This window comes from Salmo salar, chromosome ssa24 (assembly GCF_905237065.1).
Source record: "Salmo salar chromosome ssa24, Ssal_v3.1, whole genome shotgun sequence".
Classification (NCBI taxonomy): Eukaryota; Metazoa; Chordata; class Actinopteri; order Salmoniformes; family Salmonidae; genus Salmo; species Salmo salar.
The window spans coordinates 16,757,800-16,780,390 of NC_059465.1; the positions used below are offsets into that span (position 1 = coordinate 16,757,800).

The 22,591-nt window shown below is 45.8% G+C and overlaps 1 protein-coding gene across 6 annotated transcripts in view; it reads left to right on the forward strand.

The window, feature by feature from the left end:
- Positions 1-18,777, forward strand: part of LOC106584977 (EMI domain-containing protein 1) — a 68,444-nt gene extending 49,667 nt beyond the window's left edge. Inside the window, exons 4-18 of one of the 6 annotated variants that reach the window (XR_006761741.1) lie at positions 4,459-4,569; positions 4,809-4,870; positions 5,023-5,155; positions 5,984-6,028; positions 6,139-6,237; positions 9,387-9,503; positions 11,911-11,997; positions 12,884-12,936; positions 13,065-13,127; positions 13,241-13,285; positions 13,526-13,570; positions 13,929-13,940; positions 16,172-16,256; positions 16,533-16,623; positions 16,958-17,160. Coding sequence is in view for 4 of the 6 variants with exons in the window: in XM_014170672.2 (XP_014026147.2) it covers positions 4,459-4,569; positions 4,809-4,870; positions 5,023-5,155; positions 5,984-6,028; positions 6,139-6,237; positions 9,387-9,503; positions 11,911-11,997; positions 12,884-12,936; positions 13,065-13,127; positions 13,241-13,285; positions 13,526-13,570; positions 13,929-13,940; positions 16,533-16,623; positions 16,958-17,097 (1,103 nt within the window). In the remaining 2 variants the exon portion in view is untranslated. Of the gene's footprint in view, positions 1-4,458; positions 4,570-4,808; positions 4,871-5,022; positions 5,156-5,983; positions 6,029-6,138; positions 6,238-9,386; positions 9,504-11,910; positions 11,998-12,883; positions 12,937-13,064; positions 13,128-13,240; positions 13,286-13,525; positions 13,571-13,928; positions 13,941-16,171; positions 16,257-16,532; positions 16,624-16,957 lie in introns of all 6 variants that reach the window. The other 5 variants (XR_006761742.1, XM_014170672.2, XM_014170673.2 and 2 more) reach the window with 5 other exon arrangements.
- The last annotated feature ends 3,814 nt before the right edge of the window (positions 18,778-22,591 follow it).

Here is a 22,591-nt window from a genome sequence, read left to right on the forward strand (position 1 = left end):
CCTGCCCTCCCCTCCCCTGCCCTCCCCTGCCTCCCCTCCGCTGCCCTGCCCTGCCCTCCCCTGCCCTGCCCTGCCCTCCCCTCCCCTCCCCTGCCCTCCGCTGCCCTGCCCTCCCCTGCCCTCCCCTCCCCTGCCCTCCCCTGCCCTCCCCTGCCCTGCCCTCCCCTCCCCTCCCCTGCCCTCCGCTGCCCTGCCCTCCCCTGCCCTCCCCTCCCCTGCCCTGCCCTGCCCTCCCCTCCCCTCCCCTCCCCTGCCCTCCGCTGCCCTGCCCTCCCCTCCCCTGCCCTGCCCTGCCCTCCCCTCCCCTCCCCTCCGCTGCCCTCCCCTCCGCTGCCCTCCCCTCCGCTGCCCTGCCCTCCCCTGCCCTCCCCTCCCCTGCCCTGCCCTCCCCTCCCCTCCCCTGCCCTCCGCTGCCCTGCCCTCCCCTCCCCTGCCCTGCCCTGCCCTCCCCTCCCCTCCCCTCCTGCCCTCCCCTCCCTGCCTCCCCTCCCCTCCCCTGCCCTCCGCTGCCCTGCCCTCCCCTCCCCTGCCCTGCCCTGCCCTCCCCTCCCCTCCCCTCCGCTGCCCTCCCCTCCGCTGCCCTCCCCTCCTCTGCCCTGCCCTGCCCTCCCTGCCCTGCCCTGCCCTGCCCTCCCCGGCCCAGCCCTTTGTTGACTGGATGGTCTGTGTGTCCACAGCCCCCACTTCCTCAGACCCCATACCTTCCCATGGGAACCTCTAGCTCTAAGATAAACCAGTCTTATGAAACTCAAGCTAAAGGAGGAGGGGGGGGACCACTTTACAATAGTGCATCTAAATCTTTTAAGGGGGGGTTAGAAGGATTTCTTTATCCTATCACAGGTATTCCTTAAAGAGGTGGGGTTTCAGGTGTCTCAGAGTTCATTCTCAGTTCTGACTGGTGAAATCACAGAGCTTCACTTCACACCTCGTTTTTGATTCAACTCCAGCAAGGCCACCACTGAGACGAGATGTGTGTGAGCTTGCAAAAAGTCAACCGTCAATCAATACAGACCATATGAAACAAAGAGACGCTTTAGCCATTGAAGTACCTCCACAAGACAGGCCTTCCTGGCAGAAACCAGCACGAGGACTGTGTATGTCTGCACAGTGCTACTTATCTTACATCCATATGAAAGAAAGAATAAATAAACCAGGGCAAATAATGAGCTGAGGAGAGGGAGTGGAGAGTGAGTTGGAGCACGGATGGGCTCTGTAGAGAGAGGAAGGGGGAAACGTGCTCCCTGGGCTGACTGGGCACTCTGCAGGATGGTCTGGTTTGTTTTCACTGGTAGTATCACTGGAGGACTGACCTTGGACCATTAATAATGATGCGGGCAGAGGAGAGGAGAACAAAAAGAGCCTGTGGAAAATGACTACACACACGCACACACCAGCCTGCTGGTTGGTAAAACATTGTTCTCCGCTCTGAGTGTGATGGCTCCCAGCCCCTCTCCCTCTGACCGTGTGCTGGCAGGGGCCTCCTCCGGACTGCCACGGAGGGCCCTCAGGGGCATGCTTAAAGGGTGGTGAAGGGGGTTATTTGGGTAACCCCAGTCACAGAGGGGGAACGTGTTATGCTTTTTGGAAGCTTGTCAGCAAGAATGCCAAGACCCCCCTCCCCTGCTCCTAGTGCCAGTACACACACTGTATGTACTTTATACTTCTTGATATGAGATAGACATTGAACACATATAAAGGAGGTATGAGTGAGACTCACAGTTTATCTGCCCTATCAAGTAGGAAAAGCTTCCAACCCTACTACTGTGTGTGTGTGTGTGTGTGTGTGTGTGTGTGTGTGTGTGTGTGTGTGTGTGTGTGTGTGTGTGTGTGTGTGTGTGTGTGTGTGTGTGTGTGTGTGTGTGTGTGTGTGTACATCATACATTATTTCTGTGGCTATGTGAAAGTTGTGACACACACACACATACACACATACACACACATAGGTTTTAGGTAACCCTGACACTGCAGTGGTGTGACCTTCGCTCCTCTCCCTCTTTATCCTGAGAGGGTTGCACCAGGCAGGTCAGGCCAGTGGGGAGGAAATGACTTGTCAGTGTGTTTGTAAACAGTGGAAAACTCCCCTTGTGCTGTGCTGTGCTGTGCTATGCTGTGTGTCCTATCCTGTCAGCCCCAGAGCCTGGAACCAGACACAGAGACAGAGCTGATGTCAGGATGACCTCTACCCTCTCCTCTCTCCACAGGGGTCTCCTCTAATGAACAGTTCTGATTCAATCACTGATTACGGCCCAGAGCAGCGCAGGGTCAAGGGTCAAACGCACTCGCAAGTCTCTTTGACCCCCTCCAGTGGGCCAATTAGCTGAGAGACAGAGAGAGAGAGAGACACAGAGAAAGAGAGAGAGTGACAGAGAGAGAGACAGAGAGGGAGAGAGAGAGTGGACACACTGAACCATGTCTGTCAGGGGCCAGTCATTAGCCCTGACATTATTACTATCTGCCCAGATGAATGGATCCCGATCAGCACATCTAAGTCAACACACACCCATCCCCGCACACACACACACACTCTGGTTAACAGACACTGTCTATGGGGATATAGAGGAATATAGTTTTCTTGTTATCCTGTGATTTCTAAAACTTGAGACATGGAGAGACAGAGAGAATAGAAGAGAGAGTAAGAGAATGGAAGTTAGGCGGTTGGGGTGGGGGACGGTTGTCTGTGTGCAAAGCCAGCAGAATGTTTTAGACAATGTGTTTGAGTGTGGGTGGAGGGAACTTGGCACTTGAATGGTCTATAGTCTAGAGGAGAAAAGAGGTGCTGTCTGTCAGAGAAGAGAGGGACGCTGGGTTAGAGGTGCCTACAGCGTGTTCTGGAGCAGGGGTATATTTTCAATTCCCGAGCCCATTTGAAATCGGACACAGCTATTATTATGAGCCGGTCTCCGTAGGAAACTTCTATTGAGTCCCCCCCCCCCACCACACACACACTAACACACTCACACACACACTCGCACAAGCTCACGCTCACACTCATAGACAGACATGGAGCAGAACAGAGTGTGTTTAGTCCCCGATCGAAGTTCGCCACACATTTCGCATTCTTACTGAAATGGAAGAAGACCATGGCTCATAGCAGTTTTTCTTTACACATTCCTTTGAACATACCAATACTTTACAGTCTCAGCTCTAACATTGTTTAATTTCCACATGCACTATTAGTAACCCGCTGAGAAAAGCCTTTACAACCCAAAACATAGAAAATCAAAACCACAAAGTTTGAAGGAAAGTGACTGGAGCAGGATCCATTTTCATAAAGCCTTTTCACACTGTCCTTTTCTCTTTCTCCTTCTCTCTCTTTATGCACTTTGACTCTTTCTGTTAGTGCTCTCCTTTGTCCTCTCTCTCCCACTCACTCTCACCAAACTCTAAACAGAACATAAACTCTCTGTACCGTGTCTCTGTCTGTGCTGTCTCCGTCAAGCATCAATAGCGCACAGGATATATTACAGTACGTGTGGCTGACTGTGAGTGGATGACAGAGAGAGATTGAGTGAGCTCTTGGAGGAGTATAATTGTCTCCTCTCCCTGCCCCTGAAAGGGTTGCAGGTGCTATTTCCAGGCTATGTTGGCCAGTGGCTTGCAGTGTGTTTGGCTCCAGCCAGCTGACTCTGAGATTAGAGGAGATGTTGCCTGTCCTCTAACAAGGTGCTAAGCCCAGGCTCTTGTTTCTGTCAGGAGCACCTGGGTCATACAGACGGAACCACACAGTCTAGGACTTCACAAAGGTCTGCCCATTCAAAACATCCCCCCAACCCGCAGGAACACAAACTCCCACACTTCATCAAATAAAGGAAAGACAGAAAATCGAGCTCAGAGCTGAAATGGCTCATTCTCCTAATACAAGGCAGCTATTGTTTGTCTAACTCCCTCTCTCCCAGGCATTGTGTTTTTATACTCAATAAAAACATGCCAGAATGAAAGCAGTTTGTTGTGTGTGATTTTGATACAATTGCAGAGTATGATGCTTATGGATGGGTCTTTGGAGAGCAGAACGCATGCTGTGGGCCTTTCCTGTCTGATCTGGCACCATCCCTTTCCATCCCTCTCCCCCGTGGCCCTCACCGGCTGGTTCTCTGCCCACCATGACTGTGGTGTTGGTGAGGTCACCTAGTGGAGAGGGGCCCTGTCTCCTTACTGTCACAGAACACCAGAGAGTTATTGTACGGGGCTTTCAGAGCAAATGCCAAATCATTTGAAATGACAAGAGAATGTTGGCTCCACTGAGCATTCAGAAATTGAGTGAAAATACTTTGGGGGGGTGGTTCTTGTTTTCTTTTTCTGTTGATTGAGTTGTGTAATGGTTCTGTTGTCTGGAAGCCTCGCTGCTTATCAGGGCCATTTGCATGACTGACTATGTGCATCATAACGGAATGACGTCTGTATGACCTCACTGTGTGGTCCATTGATCTGACTCCACTTCCTCCTCCTCTTCCTCTGCAGAGTCAGGAAACCAGCTGGTGGCTCAGGAGGCGGTGAGGAAGCCGTCTACTCTCCACCGGCCACCTGCCCCGGCCCGCACAGGAACAGGAACAGGGGAGCAGCTCTCCACCAGTAAGAACCAGGACCCTAACACTCTCTTACACAGTACTATAACACCTGGAACCATATTTCTCTCTTGAATATCGTCAGACTCAGAACACCTGGGATTTCATTTCTCTCCTTTACACTGTTTCTGTTTTAATACTCAGGCCCCATGTTTCTCAAATTCCCTGAAGTACATTTTGGAAGCGCTTTTTGCAGATATCGATACTTGTCAACATATAATATCTGTCTCTTTCTCCGTTCTCCAGATTGCCTCAACTGTAGTCGAATCACAGCCCTGACAGATAGACTCAGCTCACTGGAGGCAAAGGTACAGGCATGGACTCCTCTACTGAAGAATGTGCTGCAGTGAGAGACTACAGTCTCTCAGCGTAAACAACAGTGTTGGAGTCCATTTGAAAGGCATTGGCGTTACTCTCTAAATTTCTCTCTTTCTCTCTCTTCACCATTTTATCCCACTAGGTCCAGGTGCTGTCCTCTCCCGTCTCCGCTTCTCACCGCCACCTACAGGGTAAAGGAGGATTGGTACGGGAATCTTCCTCACAGATGGTGGATCCACAAACCAAAGGAGCCCCTGGTGAGCAGGGACTCATAGGTATGTACAAGTCTCCTATGCCCATGTATGGGCAGGTTTGAGGAGCAACCATAATTGCCTATTATTTTTAGTGAAGTGATTGTGTTTGATAATTGAGTAGAAAATCACTCTGCACATGCAATAATTCTTTCTCCATTGCCTCTCTACCTGCTCTCCTTCCCTCATATCCTCTGTCGCTAAGAGAGAGACGTAGACACACACACATGAAAGCCCTCTCCTTCCCTGGAGCTCAGCCTAGCCTTGGCTGCAGCTGAAAAGAGAGGGTGCTCTGCTGCTGTACTCTCAAAAGACCTTTCAATAGTGTATCAGCTTCCATCCAATTACATTAAAATCTGTTTTAGCTGAAGGCTTCCAGGTTAAGATCATCACTGGCCTTCTAAGGCCTGTTGAAGAATGTAAATGCACCATTATGGACACCCTAACACACAGTCAATGTCTTACTAGTTTAGAGAGAGAATGACATTATCTGTTCTGTATAGGTGTTTATTTTCCCTGCAATATTAGAGCTATAATTTGGCTGACATTTTTGCCCTGCATGGGTTTGGATTTTGGGATTTGGGTTTTAGTCTCCCATGACAAGCTGAGGGGTTCGTTCCTCACTGGCACCTCTGTGGCCCTAATTAACATCTCAGTGCTTAGTCTGTCAGCGAGTCTGTCTAATCCAGAGCACAGCTCAGCTGCTCTACCACCTCCATCTAGTGACCTTTCACCTCAGGAAGCACTCAACCTCTAGTCCATTTCTCCACACAAGGCAATGGACGACCCCTTTCTCTTCCTCTTTCCCTGGTCTGCTGTCTGACATCTGTCTGTTTCCTCCCTAACACACAGGTCCACAGGGTGAAAGAGGCAGAGACGGTACCCCTGGACGAGATGGTAAGTTTGAGATGTTGTCAGCTCAATCATTACTTTTTTTGTAACACAAACTCTTGTGGCTGTATCAGTATGGCTCCATGGTTAGTAGTGTCTGTCCTGTCTTTGCTCAGGGAAGCCAGGGTCTCAGGGACTGCCGGGACCCAGGGGCGAGGCTGGGGTGATGGGCCCCTCGGGGACCCCAGGATCTAAGGGGACCCCAGGACCAGTGGGTAAGATACTTACTGTAACTAGATGATGGCAGACTGTATGATTAAATTAAACAACCACTGATTTCACTGTAAGATTTCATAAGCCTCCAAATTTGTGACAGTCATTCCTTTTGGCTGAAGTATGATAATAACAGACCGTAATCAGTATGAATGATAGCAGTTTCATGAATGCCATATGAAGATAATTCCATGTTTACAGTTGATTAAGCAGGGTGCACCGATGTCAAACAAGACGATGACACTGTTTGTCAATAAATGCGCATGTTGTAAAGATCATTGTGGGGACAGGAGGATTGTATGCGTACCCACCCACTTAACCCATTGTCTCTGACAAAACTATGACAATACTCTCACTAGGCCAGCGCAAACAAGAACCCTGAGTGTATGTTGCTCTCTTTAAGAATTGTGGAAAAGTCCCTGAGAACTATCTCAACAAAACTGCAACAAACTGCATCATGACGTCCTGCATCGGAGTGTTTGTCTTTCTGTGAAACCACTCGGCCATTCCACAAACCTATGCTGTAGTCCATGAAAAACACAGCTGTTCCTCGGTGGACAGCACGGTGATAACTTCGACTTTTCAAACATAAGACTTACTAAATACGGAGTTTGCTGATTCAGCATGGTTTCCAGCAGGCTGCCAAAATATTTGTCCTCAGACTACACAGAACTCCCCTATGGCTCGGAACACTCGCTGTTGTTCCTGCCTGCTGACCAACCAGAGTCGTTCATGCAACAACATAAGGAAAGCAAAAATCTTATCTTCGAGGCTAAATGGTTGCGGACAAATAATAAATAACAGTTGTGAAACAAGAAATCCCCGGGCAGTTACAAGTTAAATGATAATAAAATAAATAGTAATATGTTTGTCATAACGTGTTGTAGCTGGTAGCTTTGGTTGTGATTCCTCTCCGTGTGGAACATTTAGACGCTGTGTGTCCTTCCGTCTCTGAGGGGTATATGAACCCTGCTCTGTGCCTACTGCTGCCGGGTAGGCATGAGAGGTAGAGCAAAAGTTAAACTACAAAACCCCTTTCTGAGAAGCACCATGTGAATCCAATCTGAAATGAACATGAGCTATGTATACAAGTCCTGTCTCCTTATACCTTCCATATGTCTGCGGTGTTATTGTTTTCCCTCCATTATAGTATGTGTATTCTCAGAGTGCACTAGAGTTTCTATCCAGAACGATGCGATCTCTCCACATGCTGAATTCTCCCTGTCCGTTGCGTGTAAGACAGATGTTACCATTGACGAGAATGTGTTTGATATAACAGGAAACCTGAGCGTTATGAGAGCGTGTTTGGTGGCGATAGGTCCAGGGGGGTAAGGTGTAGGAGTAAGGGAAGGTAATGAACTCAGGAGGGGTGACAACACAGTAAAGACAGATTCATGAAGACTCAAGGGGAGATTGAATCACATTAACAGGGGGCTGCTACTTTTCTGCAGTGAGGGAAGCAGTGTGAGGTTGGGGTTGGAGTGTGTGCAGCCCTGCATTGATGTGTTTTGGGTTGTTTTTCTCTTAATCAGCGCACAGAAAGGACATGTTTCCTGTATAAAAGAACTAGGAATCCCTAACACACACACACACACACACACACACACACACACACATACACATGCAAAAGCACACGCACTTTTACTCACACATTGACGCCGTAGAGCACAGCCGCTTCAGGGCCCCAGTACTCTGCCGGAGAATTAGAGCCTTGTTTGCCCTAACATCATGGGAACACACAGACTCTGAACGTCATGCTAACACAGACTCTGAACGTCATGCTAACACAGACTCTGAACGTCATGCTAACACAGACTCTGAACGTCATGCTAACACAGACTCTGAACGTCATGCTAACACAGACTCTGAACGTCATGCTAACACAGACTCTGAACGTCATGCTAACACAGACTCTGGAGAGGCCACTTTGACTACCCAGCTGTGCTACTATACTGCTGACCAAGGGTCATGGTCCTTCATGTGGGGTTGAGCTAGTGCAGAACCACAACGCAGTCAGTTATGCTGCGATGTTTACCAAAGCTAAGTGAAAATAAGTTAGTGAGGTGTCAAATCCAATCAGAGCTGTAATAACACATTACAAATTAACCAATATTATGCCAAGTTATTCATAGTTGATAATACAATAATTGTAACACAATGATAGCTGTTGTCAGTTGCATCACCCTCCAGAGCATTATTCAAGGTCACAAGACAAGGAGATAGATTAATAGATGAGGGTTATGTGTGCGTAAGCGTTGGGGATGGGGAGGTCGGGGGTCATGTTGAGCACAGCATTACCTCAGGAAAGTGCAAACAATGAGGTCAGATGTTGTGGTTGGGAGGTGAAGCACTTTGTTTGGGTTTGTGGATGGAACAGCCCAATCCAGCTGGGCCACAGGGACAAGTCACATCTCAGCTTTTCTTTCTCGCCTCTTTTCAACAAAAGGAGAAGTCATTGTGGGAGGGAGAGAGAAACATTGGCTGGCTTGTCGGGACAAGTTATCTATACACACACGCACGTGCACAACCGCGCACGCTCCTACACTCCGGCTCGTGCAGACGCAGGCAGAATGTAATTTATTGCGCACTAGTCCGCTAATACGCTCCGGCTTTAATGGTGTTTATTTGAGCTTTCCCAAGTCTCCCTTTGAGCTCCCAGCACACGGCCATTAAGAGGCCTCCTCCTGTTAATTACAGCTGAACACAAGTCAGTCTCTCAGCCCCCCTCCCCTTTCCTCTCCTCTCCTGCTGATATTAGCCTGCCTCACACAACCGCCAAGCACTGAAACTTAACACACCATGCGGCGCTTGCTGTCTCTCCCGCACTCTCCCTCCCTTTACATTCTCTACTATGTATCTTATTGCTCTGTAGCCATCACCTTTTTATAGGTTCACCAGCATTCCCCTGCCATTGCTATGCATGCCAGGAAAGGCAACACAGGGTGAAACCTGGTGCCCTTTGAAATGATGAAAATACTCAATAAAAAATCTATTGGTATACCAAAAGAGATGAAAAGTTTCTCTGTTCACCAATGCTAGTGCAATGTTGATTCTTGTTTTTGTCGCTGACTTTTCACCTACCCTTTCCGTCATTGTCATGCCAACGCTGTCCCTCAGCATAACAGTGTGGTGTATCTCCTCTCCCCCCCAGGACCCAAAGGTCTACCAGGTCTCCCAGGAGAGAGGGGTCTACTTGGGCTTCCTGGACCTCCAGGACCCCCTGGACCCCCAGCCACTGTCAGTGCCCACATCCCAGAGCCAGACCGGGGTAAGTGGAGCACCACTACAACAGACAGCCATATCCAACCCCACACACATATTCATCAGATTAACAATAGTGTTATGTAACACAACCCACTAAAATCATTTGTTTGTAATTATGATGTCATGTAGGGCAATGTGCGGGCCTTACAGCCCTAATTGCTCTTTGTCACCATCGCTCATGCTCGTCTGGGACAATTTTCCATTCAGTGGGTTTGTATGAAAATGGTAGACCATTCTAGTGCAGTTCATGAGTTTTCACACCCCGGTATTATGGACTTGGAGATGTCCCGGAGGTGAAAAACCAGATGCATAGTCGGCCCCTGTCAGACAACCACCCTCACCCTTCCCCTTCTCACAATAGGTGGTCTTTTTCTGGGCCAAACCAGAGGAAGTGACCTCAGTCCACACAGAATCAATTTGCCATGAGTCCAAAATAAGTGGATCTGCAGAGGCAGTAGTTTACTGAGAGGTGTGGGCTGAGGATGCTACCTTCCTTTGGTCTTTAAATAGGTGAGAAATACCTGTTGATGCTCTCACTTCCTGTCACGCCCTGGTGTAGTAGGTCAGGGCGTGACTAGGGGGTGATCTAGTATGTCTATTTCTATGTTGGTGCTAATATGGTTCCCAATTAGAGGAAGCTGTTTATCGTTGCCTCTGATTGGGGATCATATTTAGGTAGCTATTTCCCCACCTGTGTTTTTGTTGGATATTGATTGATTGTTAGTGTGTTTGGGCACTACGTCCTCACAGTCTTTGTAAGTTTTGTTATTTTGTTTTGTTAGTTTCACTTAAATAAATATGTGGAACTATACTCACACTGCGCCTTGGTCCGATAATTTTCAAGAGCGTGAAACTTCCACCTTAAATCACCATGTCCCCATGTCTATTACATTACATAGTCATGTTGAACTTCTACTTGAGTTAGAAGAGAGAGATGGAGAAACGGAGAGGATGGCTGAGGGAATAAATGTAAGGATATTAGAAAGAGACAAATGGATGCAATGTGTTTTAACGGGTACTCCCTCTCCCCTGTCATGTCTACCTGCCAAAAAGGCCTGAGAGGAAGGTGATTGAGTGGCGGTTGAGAGGGTCTGAGTCTGTGGATGCGAAAATATATATATATATATATATATATATATAGAGAGAGAGAGAGAGAGACAGAGGGAGGGCAAAGACACAAACTGGGATAAGAACCTGTCCGTCGCTGATGTCACTCAACCATTTCCAGATGTGGAACTGAAACAGGGGTTCATACAACCTCACTCAAGGTTGGAGCTCAGGCAATATGGGAAGGTATGAGGGCTGAATGGCTAAAATGGACAGGAGGAAATGGGCTGCAGAGTGTAGGTTGTGAAGTTGAAAAGATGACGAATTCTAGCTGTAAGTAAATCAGGGTTGGCATTGAGAATTCTGAGACTATGAGCCATTTCTTTCACATCAAAGTGAAAGCAGGGGTTCTGTGCTGAGCTTCCTTTGGAAAACACTGGCTTAATGGCTTCCCTGTATCGATCTGGAGGCTGGAATCTCCTGCAACAGAATGGGAATAAACCCTCCTATCTTCAGGTGGGACAGGGTCACAGCTAGAGAGGAGGAGGAGAGGATGTGTGAACCTCGCCATTTTAGAAGATCATAGACATTACAGATGTAGGACACTGTTGTGAACCCAGGACATTGTGGGGTTGGAAGTAGAGGGACATAGCCACCCTGTTAGAGAAGGTGTTGAAGAACAGGAGCTGGAAATGAAGAGAAAAAGAATGTTTCAATAGAGACAGACAGGCAGACGGACCGAAGGGCGGACTAGTGGGAGGGCGGAAGAACAGACAGAAAAACAGGCAGACACCTCAACTCCGCAGCTATTTTTAGCAGGATTGTGTGGGACTGGAACAGAGTTTAGAGTCAGTGTGGCAGCTGGAGGATGTGTCTCATTGATAGGCCTTCTCCTCCCTGCTCTCCTCTTCTGTGGCACTCCATCAACACTGTGCTCCCTGTCAGCCCGAGACAACCCTTTAAAACCACACACTTCCACATCACTGGAACATTTCCTACCCCTTTTTCCTCTCTCTTTCCCAACAGATGTAGAGCAGCTCAGAAGTGCTCTGTCAGCACAATGTCAATCGAGGTGACTCAAGTCATTCTTAAATAGTGAACCATGTATACTTGTAGGACATGAATTCCACATACACATGAGTGCAAACAATGTGATAATCATGATATGATATTTAGCCATGCATTTACCTATGTAAAAGATGGACCGTGTAATGGTGCTGAAAGAAGCCTGGACATTTGTGTGAAAGCATTGCCCCCTGTAGGCACCTGTCAGTAATGCAGCTCAGTAAATGAAGCGCTCCATCAGTCCTCTTGCCATTGTCCTTTTTAGCCACTCGCCTGTGTGCATGTCCTCTGTATTCCAGGTCAGGGCAAGCTGCTCCTCTCCAACACCTTCCCTGACCCACGAGGGGCTCCTGTCCAGGGCCCCCAAGGCCCTGCTGGACCTGCTGGTCAGTATTTCCATCTCTCTGTCTTGGTCCCCAGCCAGAAAACATATTGGTTTCAATATCATGTCAGTGTAGTGATTCAATTGCATATTAATTTGGGTTCTCTTACCAGTTATGCCCCTGGACTAAATATAAGAATTAACAAAAGTCTCCGTTCTCTGTCAGATTCACTGAAACACATCTCCCTTGTCCCCAACTCTCATCTTGAAATTCCTGATTTCCTCATTAGAGGAAGTTGCATTTGCTTCCTGTCTCTTAAATGTTGGATTGATTTGTTGTTTGCCTGTCCCTCTTGCCTTAGTTTGCATCAACAGCGTTCAATCAAATGATGTGTCAAGATGAGCCTTTTCCATTCCCGTGTTTAAAGTGAGCTGTAAGAGGAGTGAGCTTGGGCCAGCTCCTATGATTGATCAGATTTTGGATAAGACATATCTAGCATCCGTTCTATCATGACCAACCAAGGCAGATTTAAGTGTGTTCAATATAACATTGTAACAAGCATATGTAAGGGTTTTCCCAGTCCAGTAATTCTTTACACGCCTACAGTGGAGGTAGGAATAGGAAGACACAGTTGTTAGTATTCATCTGAAAAATGACTTCTTATTATTTGTTTAACTTTTTAACAGTGGTTTATGTCATAGTCCAAATACCTTCGCATAATCTGATTGTCTTAACTTGTTCCAGCTGTTCCAAAACACACGTAACATGAAACCCTTTCCTATCAATTATCCATAATTCATATTTTTTCTCTCCTTTATTTTGTCTCTTCTTTCATTCTCAATTTGCCTTGTGTGTCTGATAATAACCTATCTTGGCCTATAAAGGCAACCTAACCTAAAAGCTTCTTATTACCTTGATGCTCACAGTCCTTATGTGTCCCATCATACAGGTCCCCCAGGCCCCAAAGGCCCCATGGGACCCCCTGGCCCAGCAGGACAGAACGTAGGTGTTTGCCTTAGCACTACAATGGGCAGTGTGTAATGGTGCAGTAGAAATAATAATAATCATATGAGTGAGATTAGATCCACTTAATGATGTGTATTTTTGAACATTTTCTCCTGTCTCTGCAGGGGAAGTCGGGGACCCCTGGGATACACGGCCCGGTGGGGCCAAAAGGAGAACGTGGGGAGAGAGTGAGTACAATGCACAGGCCAGCCAGGGCCCAACCACACCTAATGTTTTCATTCTATTTTTTCCATCCCCTAGATAGAGAGACAAAACTCCTAACTTGCCTCTGGCTTCTTAGGGTCCTCTGGGATATCCAGGAGAGAGAGGATTCATAGGAGATCCGGTAAGCCACCTACTTCCTGTATAGCTGTGGCCCTGATGAGTATGGCCTTAATAAACACGCGTTAGTGTGAGAAAAACCTACACGTCACACCTGAATACACCATGGTAAACTATACAAACCAGCATTCTCACAAACTCAGAGAATGGGTTTCTTCTGCTACTTTTTCAAAGGCAGTACTGTCATGCAATTGAAGTGACATCACAGGTGTGCCATTACTCTTTACTTAATGTTTCTATTTAGGGAGTACCAGGAGCCAAGGGAGAACCAGGAGAGAAAGGCCTGCCGGTAAGACTACAATATATGGTCTGTACACCACTGGGCTGCATAAGACCAGGAGGCAGGAGAGGAAACTGTGGCACTTTCTCAATTAGTCTTTCTGTGATTCCTTGTGTCTTCTCTCCTTGCATCCTTCTCAAAGCCACAGGAGGAGAATGTCCAAGGGGAGGAACCTTGGGGTAATCTCTTCCAATGGTGTTTGAGAAGGAAGCGAGGATAGAGGATGCGAGAAATGTAGGAAAACGAATTGAGAAAGAGTCAATTTCCCCACAGTGTACTTAAACTGTATAAATACTGTTTACTGTATAGACAATTATTGTGTCTGTCTAATCACTGCTTTTCCTTTGCATCTTTCTCATGTTACAAGAACAATCTAAATGTAAGTGATCTAAATGATTTTTGACAGCAAGTCACCACTATGATCGATGTCCAATCACCACGTTTACATACTTATCTTTGCGATTTCACTTTTTGATAAAGTTTACTGTTAGTATTGTTCTGCAAATGGTCCTGCATTTGTTTTTTTTAAATACTTATATACTTTATAGTATGTCAGTTTGCTACATGTGGGATTGTGGTTGCTGTTGTTTGTGTGTGTTCTGTTTCATGGTGATTTTATGATTGTTGTAGTTTTTTGGTCCTTGGGGTGTGCTGTAGACTGCTGCCCCTTGTTGAATACACTGTCCTACTCCTGTCCGACCCTAAAGCTGTCTGACTCCCTCTGCAAGCTACTGTCTCCATGGCTACCTTTCACAGTCACATTCTGAGAATCTGACATTGGCATATACATACACACACGCCTGCCTGCCGCTCCTACCTCACACGTGCTAAGTCATTTGCTGACTGAGGGAAAGATCATGGAATCTATAAGAATCTGTTGAGTGGCATGTAATATATCATTGTATTGAGGATCAATATTTGATCATGCCATGCTTTCACAAACCCTTCTACAAATTATATAAATTATGCAAAGGATGACATGTACACTAGTTAAATTAACATATGAACAACACATATTGTGTATACATAGTATAAATGTAATTATAAACTGGGTGGTTCGAGCCCTGAATGCTGATTGGCTGACAGCCGTGGTATATCAGACCGTATATCACAGGTATGACAAAACATTTTTACTGCTCTAATTACGTTGGTAACCAGTTTATAATAGCAATAAGGCACCTCAGGGGTTTGTGGTATATGACCAATATACCACGGCTAAGGGCTGTATCCAGGCACTCTATGTTGAGTCATGCGTAAGAACAGCCCTTAGCCGTGGTATATTGGTCATATACCACTCCCCCTCGGGCCTTTTTGCTTAAGCATGTGTCGAATGTATATGCCAAATCACTCCATTTAGAGTTATTGTGGGAACAGTGGTGGTGGGTTAGTGCTGGGTGTGTGGGGTAGGGTGTTTTGGATTGGGGTTGGAAATGTGAGTGGATACAGCTATCCTCCAGTGTCCCACAATGCATGGCTGCATGCTCCCATCCTTAGTTACTGCACTGTTTGCCATTTCTCTTTTGCTTGCCAAACTCATATGTAAACTCTGTGTTTAACTTAGTGTAAAAACAAAAAAATGCAGCAATAACACAGGAACCAGGCAAGATCACTCTAAATTGTATCTCAAACCAAAAATATATTTCTTATCTCCTCAACGGTCTCACAATAGCCCCATTATCCGTTCTGCTCCCATCTGCTCCTCGTCAATCAACCATGACATAGAGGAGCTTGTTATTGTGGAGCCATACAACCTGGAAAAACACAAACACACTGGACATTAGACATTGATATGATTTATAGATATACAGTACTGTAGAGATTGAAATCTTGCCTTTTGTTCCGTAGAGGTTTGTCTGCTACTCGTTAATCAGATTATTTCTTGCCCCAAGCGAAAAGTACTCAGGCATCCACGCTAACAGAATCGTGTGCATGCATTCTTTATCAACTGTCACTGACGTGATTGCTTGTGTCTGGACTATCTTTGTTTTTATTTTCTATGTTTCATATTTTTTCTTAGGGGATGATTCATTAAGCCAGTAGGTCTTTCTTGAAAAGTAGATATTGAGCTGTTTCTCATTTTAAAAAAGACTAAAGGCTTACTGGCTTTATCTGGTGAGCATATTTTAATACAGTGAGAGATGGATTGGCAGCTATTATGACCACAGCTGTATTAACAGTTATGTAGATACAATATATTAAGACTTCAGACTTTACAAATGTTTTGTCATGCAACCCCTCTAAAATACTTGCCTGGTTGAATAGCTGCTCATCTTGATCAAGTCCAGAGGGAATGTGGATGGCATGGTCAAACCTGAAGCCTTGGACAGTCTGCTCCACTTTTGTTATGTCAACAACATAGGAATGTATTGTGATGTGCATGCTGTTTTTGTCCAGCATGGCAAAGACTGGCCTGGTATGGCAGCATGGCCAGAGAACGAGGGAGATAGCAACAGGGGAGGGATAAGGTAAAGGGATGCGGGCTGGGTGCGTGGACTGATTTTAACCTGCTAACTGCTGTAATGGATTGACAGAGAGAAAATGACTTGCACCTTGGCAGGCAATTTGTTTGGCTTGTGCTCCTTACCTTGACGGCTGTATCTATCTTCACAGGGGGACGGGATACATCAGATCAGAGAAGCGCTGAAGATCTTAGCCGAGAGGGTTTTAATCCTCGAGACTATGATCGGTATTCATGGTGAGTAGGAGGCGGGGTCAGCTTGAGGCAGCAGGGTCAGCTTGAGGCAGCAGGGTCAGCTTGAGGCAGCAGGGTCAGCTTGAGGCAGCAGGGTCAGCTTGAGGCAGCAGGGTCAGCTTTAGGCAGGGGTCAGATGAGGCTGGATCTCACCCCACCCTCCACCACTCGTGGGACGTGGGACAGGGGGTATGGACAGAGGTAGGCAGCCCCAGGACCAGGCCTGGTGTGTCCACTCTCCACCCCTCACCCAGTCCCCTTGTCACTGTTCTCTGATAGGACATTAGTTTGAAGATGTTCCAAGACTTGCAGGCAGACCTGGAGCTTCTGGCTCGCAGGGTGACACTGCTGGAGGCTATCATCTGGCCAGGTAACGCTGGTAACCATCCTCACCCCTCATTCAGGCTAGATTACATTATCTACTGCATTTGGCATGCAGGGATCATGCGTCAAATACTATTTTATGTCTTTTTTTGCTTTAAAAGTTGTTGCTCTAAGTGGACTCACATTATTAGACATCTATGACTAAATGTTGATTTATTCACTAAATAAATGCATGTAACTCAAATCAGCCTCCTATGGCAACATCATATAAATGCTTTATTATATTTAATAATGTGCTCTATTAACTAAGTATTGTATATGTATGTCTCAAATATGTATGCATAGGGTAGCATGGCCCCAACTCATTGTTTCTTCAACAGAGCCTGATCTAGGGTCTGGAGATGGTTCGTTCGGCACTGCGTCCCCAGTCGGTTTCTACAGGAATAAGCGGGCAGGAGCCCTACCCTATTGGCTTGTCTCCCCTCCTCTGTCCTCGGACACCAAGGTTCAGGGGAAGTAGCCTCCCTCCTGCATCTCTGAGGATCACGGGGTCTAACCACCCCTCCCTTCGGTCTCTCTGGCACTCTACTGATCCAGACCTTATCTGATACCCTCACTTCGGCTGTACCATCAGATGAAAGGTGGGGGACACCTCAGGGAAGCCCCACTGGTGCTCCAGAGTCTTCACACCTCCATTGGGAACCAGTACCACCCCCCTCTACCCCAACACACACCTCCCCATTGACCCATGGTTCCCTCTGTGTCCCGTCCCTGTGTCTACAGCTAGGAAATATTTCAGCCTCGGAAAACATGCAAAGGTTCTTGTAAGATAAAAGGAAACCCAATATTAAAGGAAAATACCACCCAAAAACTATTTTTTGGTATTTGTTTCATTAGTGCATTGTTGACATAGTCCCAAATGTTTTGCTTGTCAGCAATAAAGTTTTCAAGATATGTAACTTTCAAAATACAGAAATCATCCCTGTATGATGCATTTAGCATCGTATGATAATTTCTGCAGGGAGTTTTCCATGAAATGTTTAATGGTGCTCATTCAACTGAAAACAATTCTGGACTATAAGGGTCATTGCAGTATAGTATAAATGAGGGTCAATTAAAGGAGAAATCAAGTGTGAAAGAAAAGATACTGGCTCTGAGAATTTGTTTGGACTTTAACAATGTCGGGAATCTCAGAGGTTTACTTATTTAAATATATTTAACATGTACAGACTGCAAGACACACATGTACACAAACAAACCTCTTCCCCTTATATTCCTTTTGGTTCTATAATATTGTTTTAATCCTTGTTATGAAATGCACTATAAAGATGAAGAATTACACACCGTTCCCATTGAGGTGTCAGTTAATAGTGACATGTTATGAAAAGTCAAGCATATCTGTGTATGTGTCTTGGTGTCTGATATCCCCCTTTAAATCAAACAAACAAGGGATGTAATTGTATTTATTTTATTCACATTCTAGTTGAGATTTATGTTGTTGCACATCAATTCAGTTCTGTGCTACCCTTTTCTGCACTTTCTACATTTTTAGACAGTATTTTCTCAACAACGGTGCCGAAATACAAAACTCAAATCCTTATAGCAAAGTATACTCTACAAAGTTCTGATTTGTGATCAAATTCCTGCATTTCTTTCGAACCCCAAGCTGCAGCTTGTGCATAAACTGCATACTCTGTATAATATAGTAAGACACCTCACATTTATTTTAAAGCCACAAGCTAAAGCAATGTCATCTCTAAGAAACCCTTTCTCCTACAGCAACTTCAGTCCTAAGCACACACCACACAGTAGGAGTAGAGGACTTGTTGATGGAACTTGAATACATTTTTGTGTAACTTTGTACCACTATTTCATTCTTTCGATTTGACATTTTAGTAATTTAGCAGACGCTCTTATCCACAGCGACTTTCAGTAGTGAGTGCATACATTTTTCATACATTTTTCATACATTTTTCGTATATTTCAACTGATTTATCTGTCACAGTAAAGGAAAAACGCTTATTTGATCAAATGTGTTTCTTTATCTTATAAAAAAATATCAATAGCAGTTTCTTGTTTAGTATGTAACGTCATGTATTTTCCATTTTGGGCCTATTTCAAAATTGCTTGCTAATGTGTTATTGTGCAAAAAAATCTTGTAGATGGTTGGTATAATAAATAATTGTTTTGTGTTTTTTAACAGGCTCATTGTCCTCATTCTTTTCATAATTACATTTATTTGCGTACTCTTGTCTTTTCCTTTTAGCCCCCAGGGTACATTTTAACACAAGTTCAGCTCAGTAAAACCCAAGCAAATAACAATACCATGATGCTAAATCATACCTTCTGTTCCAAGCTCCTGCTAGTTGGCCACTATGTGTTGATCTGACAGGCCTCAGGCATTCCTTGGTGGCAGGGGGCTCTTTTCTTTGGATGTCATCACAGCCTCCTCCCCATCAATGAGCAGGGAGATGGCGCCATCTAACGGTCTAGTGGCAGCCAGCGCCACCACAGCTTTATGTGTAGGAAACTCCATCTTCTCCAGTTGCTGAAGCCTTCAAAAAAAGATGTCAATAATGTTTTTGCTCAATATAATTATTTAATTTGAAGACTCAGGCATGTTTGATCACAGCTTGCTTTTGGGTGGAATCAGCTAAGCATTATATGATAAATTACTCAATAAAATATAATACATATAGGCTACAACAAATATGCTCTTCTTTACTAGTAAATACCCTAGTAAACCTGACTGACTTCAGAGAGGACACTAGGACTTTGACACTTCCACTTTGGCCCCTGGTTCCTCCGGGACATCCTGTAAGGAGGCCAGTACCCCCGCCCTCAGCGTCTGTTCCTCCAATAACTGGGCCTCTGACACTGCTTCAGACCCATTCATCTGCCATTGAGGAACAGGCACTGGCCAAGGCTGTGGGTTCATGGGTGAAAGGTTAGAGGGAGCCGCCTGAGGGAACGACCCAAATCTGTAATAAACAACAAAGTCTCGTGACAACACTCACTCATGCAACCAACTCTGCCATTCCAAGGCTAGGTAGGAGTAATTCAGACTTGAACAAGCTACTGTTGTTCTCACCTCTGTGCCTGGAGTAGTAATGAACATAGGCCTAAGCAGGGGGAAAGTTGAAAATCCCAATATCCTTTATTTTCTGCAACACTCCAATAAAGGATGGACAATCTTTAAACAAAGGTAAGGTATATAATCACAGAATGTAAAAGATAAGCTGTACATTTCGATGAAACATGGTGAAGCCCCAAAATTGCACTCGCTGGAAGCCTGTGTTTCAGACATAAGGAAGTGGATGGCTGCAAATGTTCTACTTTTAAACTCAGACAAAACAGAGATGCTTGTTCTAGGTCCCAAGAAACAAAGAGATCTTCTGTTGAATCTGACAATTAATCTTGATGGTTGTACAGTCGTCTCAAATAAAACTGTGAAGGACCTCGGCGTTACTCTGGACCCTGATCTCTCTTTTGACGAACATATCAAGACTGTTTCAAGGACAGCTTTTTTTCCCATCTATATAACATTGCATAAATCAGAAACTTTCTGTCCTGAAATGATGCAGAAAAATGTATCCATGCTTTTGTCACTTCTAGGTTAGACTACTGCAATGCTCTACTTTCCCGCTACCCTGATAAAGCACTAAATAAACTTCAGTTAGTGCTTAACACGGCTGCTAGAATCTTGACTAGAACCAAAAAATGTGATCATATTACTACAGTGCTAGCCTCTCTACACTGGCTTCCTGTTAAGGCAAGGGCTGACTTCAAGGTTTTACTGCTAACCTACAAAGCATTACATGGGCTTGCGCCTACCTATCTTTCCGATTTGGTCCTGCCATACATACCTACACGTACGCTACAGTCACAAGATGCAGGCCTCCTAACTGTCCCTAGAATTTCTAAGCAAACAGCTGGAGGCAGGACTTTCTCCTATAGAACTCAATTTTTATGGAATGGTCTGCCTACCCATGTGAGAGACGCAGACTCGGTCTCAACTTTTAAGTCTTTATTGAAGACTCATCTCTTCAGTAGGTCCTATGATTGAGTGTAGTCTGGCCCAGGAGTGTGAAGGTGAACGGAAAGGCACTGGAGCAACGAACCGCCCTTACTGTCTCTGCCTGGCCGGTTCCCCTCTCTCCACTGGGATTCTCTGCCTCTAACCCTATTACAGGGGTCACTGGCTTACTGGTGCTCTTCCATGCCGTCCCTAGGAGGGGTGCGTCACTTGAGTGGGTTGAGTCACTGACGTGATCTTCCTGTCTGGGTTGGCGGCCCCCTTGGGTTGTGCCGTGGCGGAGATCTTTGTGGGCTATACTCGGCCTTGTCTCAGGATGGTAAGTTGGTGGTTGAATATATCCCTCTAGTGGTGTGGGCCTGTGCTTTGGCAAAGTGGGTGGGGTTATATCCTGCCTGTTTGGCCCTGTCCGGGGGTATCGTCGGACGGGGCCACAGTGTCTCCCGACCCCTCCTGTCTCAGCCTCCAGTATTTATGCTGCAGTAGTTTATGTGTCGGGGGGCTAGGGTCAGTCTGTTATATCTGGAGTATTTCTCCTGTCGTATCCGGTGTCCTGTGTGAATTTAATAAGTATGCTCTCTCTAATTGTTTCTTTCTTTCTCTCTCTTGGAGGACCTGAGCCCTAGGACCATGCCTCAGGACTACCTGGCCTGATGACTCCTTGTTGTCCCCAGTCCACCTGGCCGTGCTGCTGCTCCAGTTTCAACTGTTCTGCCTGCGGCTATGGAACTCTGACCTGTTCACCGGATGTGCTACCTGTCCCAGACCTGCTGTTTTCAACTCTCTAGAGACAGTAGGAGCGGTAGAGATATTCTGAATGATCGGCTATGAAAAGCCAAGTGACATTTACTCCTGAGGTGCTGACCTGTTGCACCCTCGACAACCACTGTGATTATTATTATTTGACCCTGCTGGTCATCTATGAACATTTGAACATCTTGGCCATGTTCTGTTATAATCTCCACCCGGCACAGCCAGAAGAGGACTGGCCACCCCTCATAGCCTGGTTCCTCTCTGGGTTTCTTCCTAGGTTCTGGCCTTTCTAGGGAGTTTTTCCTAGCCATCGTGCTTCTACACCTGCATTGCTTGCTGTTTGGGGTTTTAGGCAGGGTTTCTGTACAGCACTTTGAGATATCAGCTGATGTAAGAAGGGCTTTATAAATCAATTTGATTTGATTTGATAAGACAGAGACAATGGGGCCAAAACATTTTTCCAATCATTTGTTGTATTTTATGGCAGAGAACGATACAATTGTGTGCTATCAGTATGGCACAGAAGTGGAGCAGTCCAGGTGTGCTCCCTGGGAAGCAACACCAGATTAAGAAGTAAGAGCAGCCAGGGCAGGAACCAAACGGGTACACACCTGAGCAGCTTCCTCTGGGTCACCTGACGAAACTGAGCCTCTCTCTCTCTCTCTCTCTCTCTCTCTCTCTCTCTCTCTCTCTCTCTCTCTCTCTCAATTAAATTCAAGGGGCTTTATTGGCATGGGAAACATATGTTAACATTGCCAAAGCAAGTGAAATAGATAATACACAAAAGTGAAATAAACAATAAAAATGAACAGTAAACATTATACTCACAGAAGTTCCAAAAGAATAAAGACATTACAAATTGTCATATTATGAATATATACAGTGTTGTAACGATGTGCAAATGGTTAAAGTACAAATGGGAAAATCAGTAAACATAAATATGGGTTGTATTTACAATGGTATTTGTTTTTCACTGTTTGCCCTTTTCTTGTGGAAACAGGTCACAAATCTTGCTGCTGTGATGGCACACTGTGGTCTTTCACCCAGTAGACATGGGAGTTTGCCAAAATCTGGTTTGTTTTCAAATTCTTGTGGATCTGTGTAATCTGAGGGAAATATGTGTCTCTAATATAGTCATACATTTGGCAGGAGGTTAGGAAGTGCAGCTCAGTTTCCACCTCATTTTGAGGGCAGTGTGCACATAGCCTGTTTTCTCTTGAGAGCC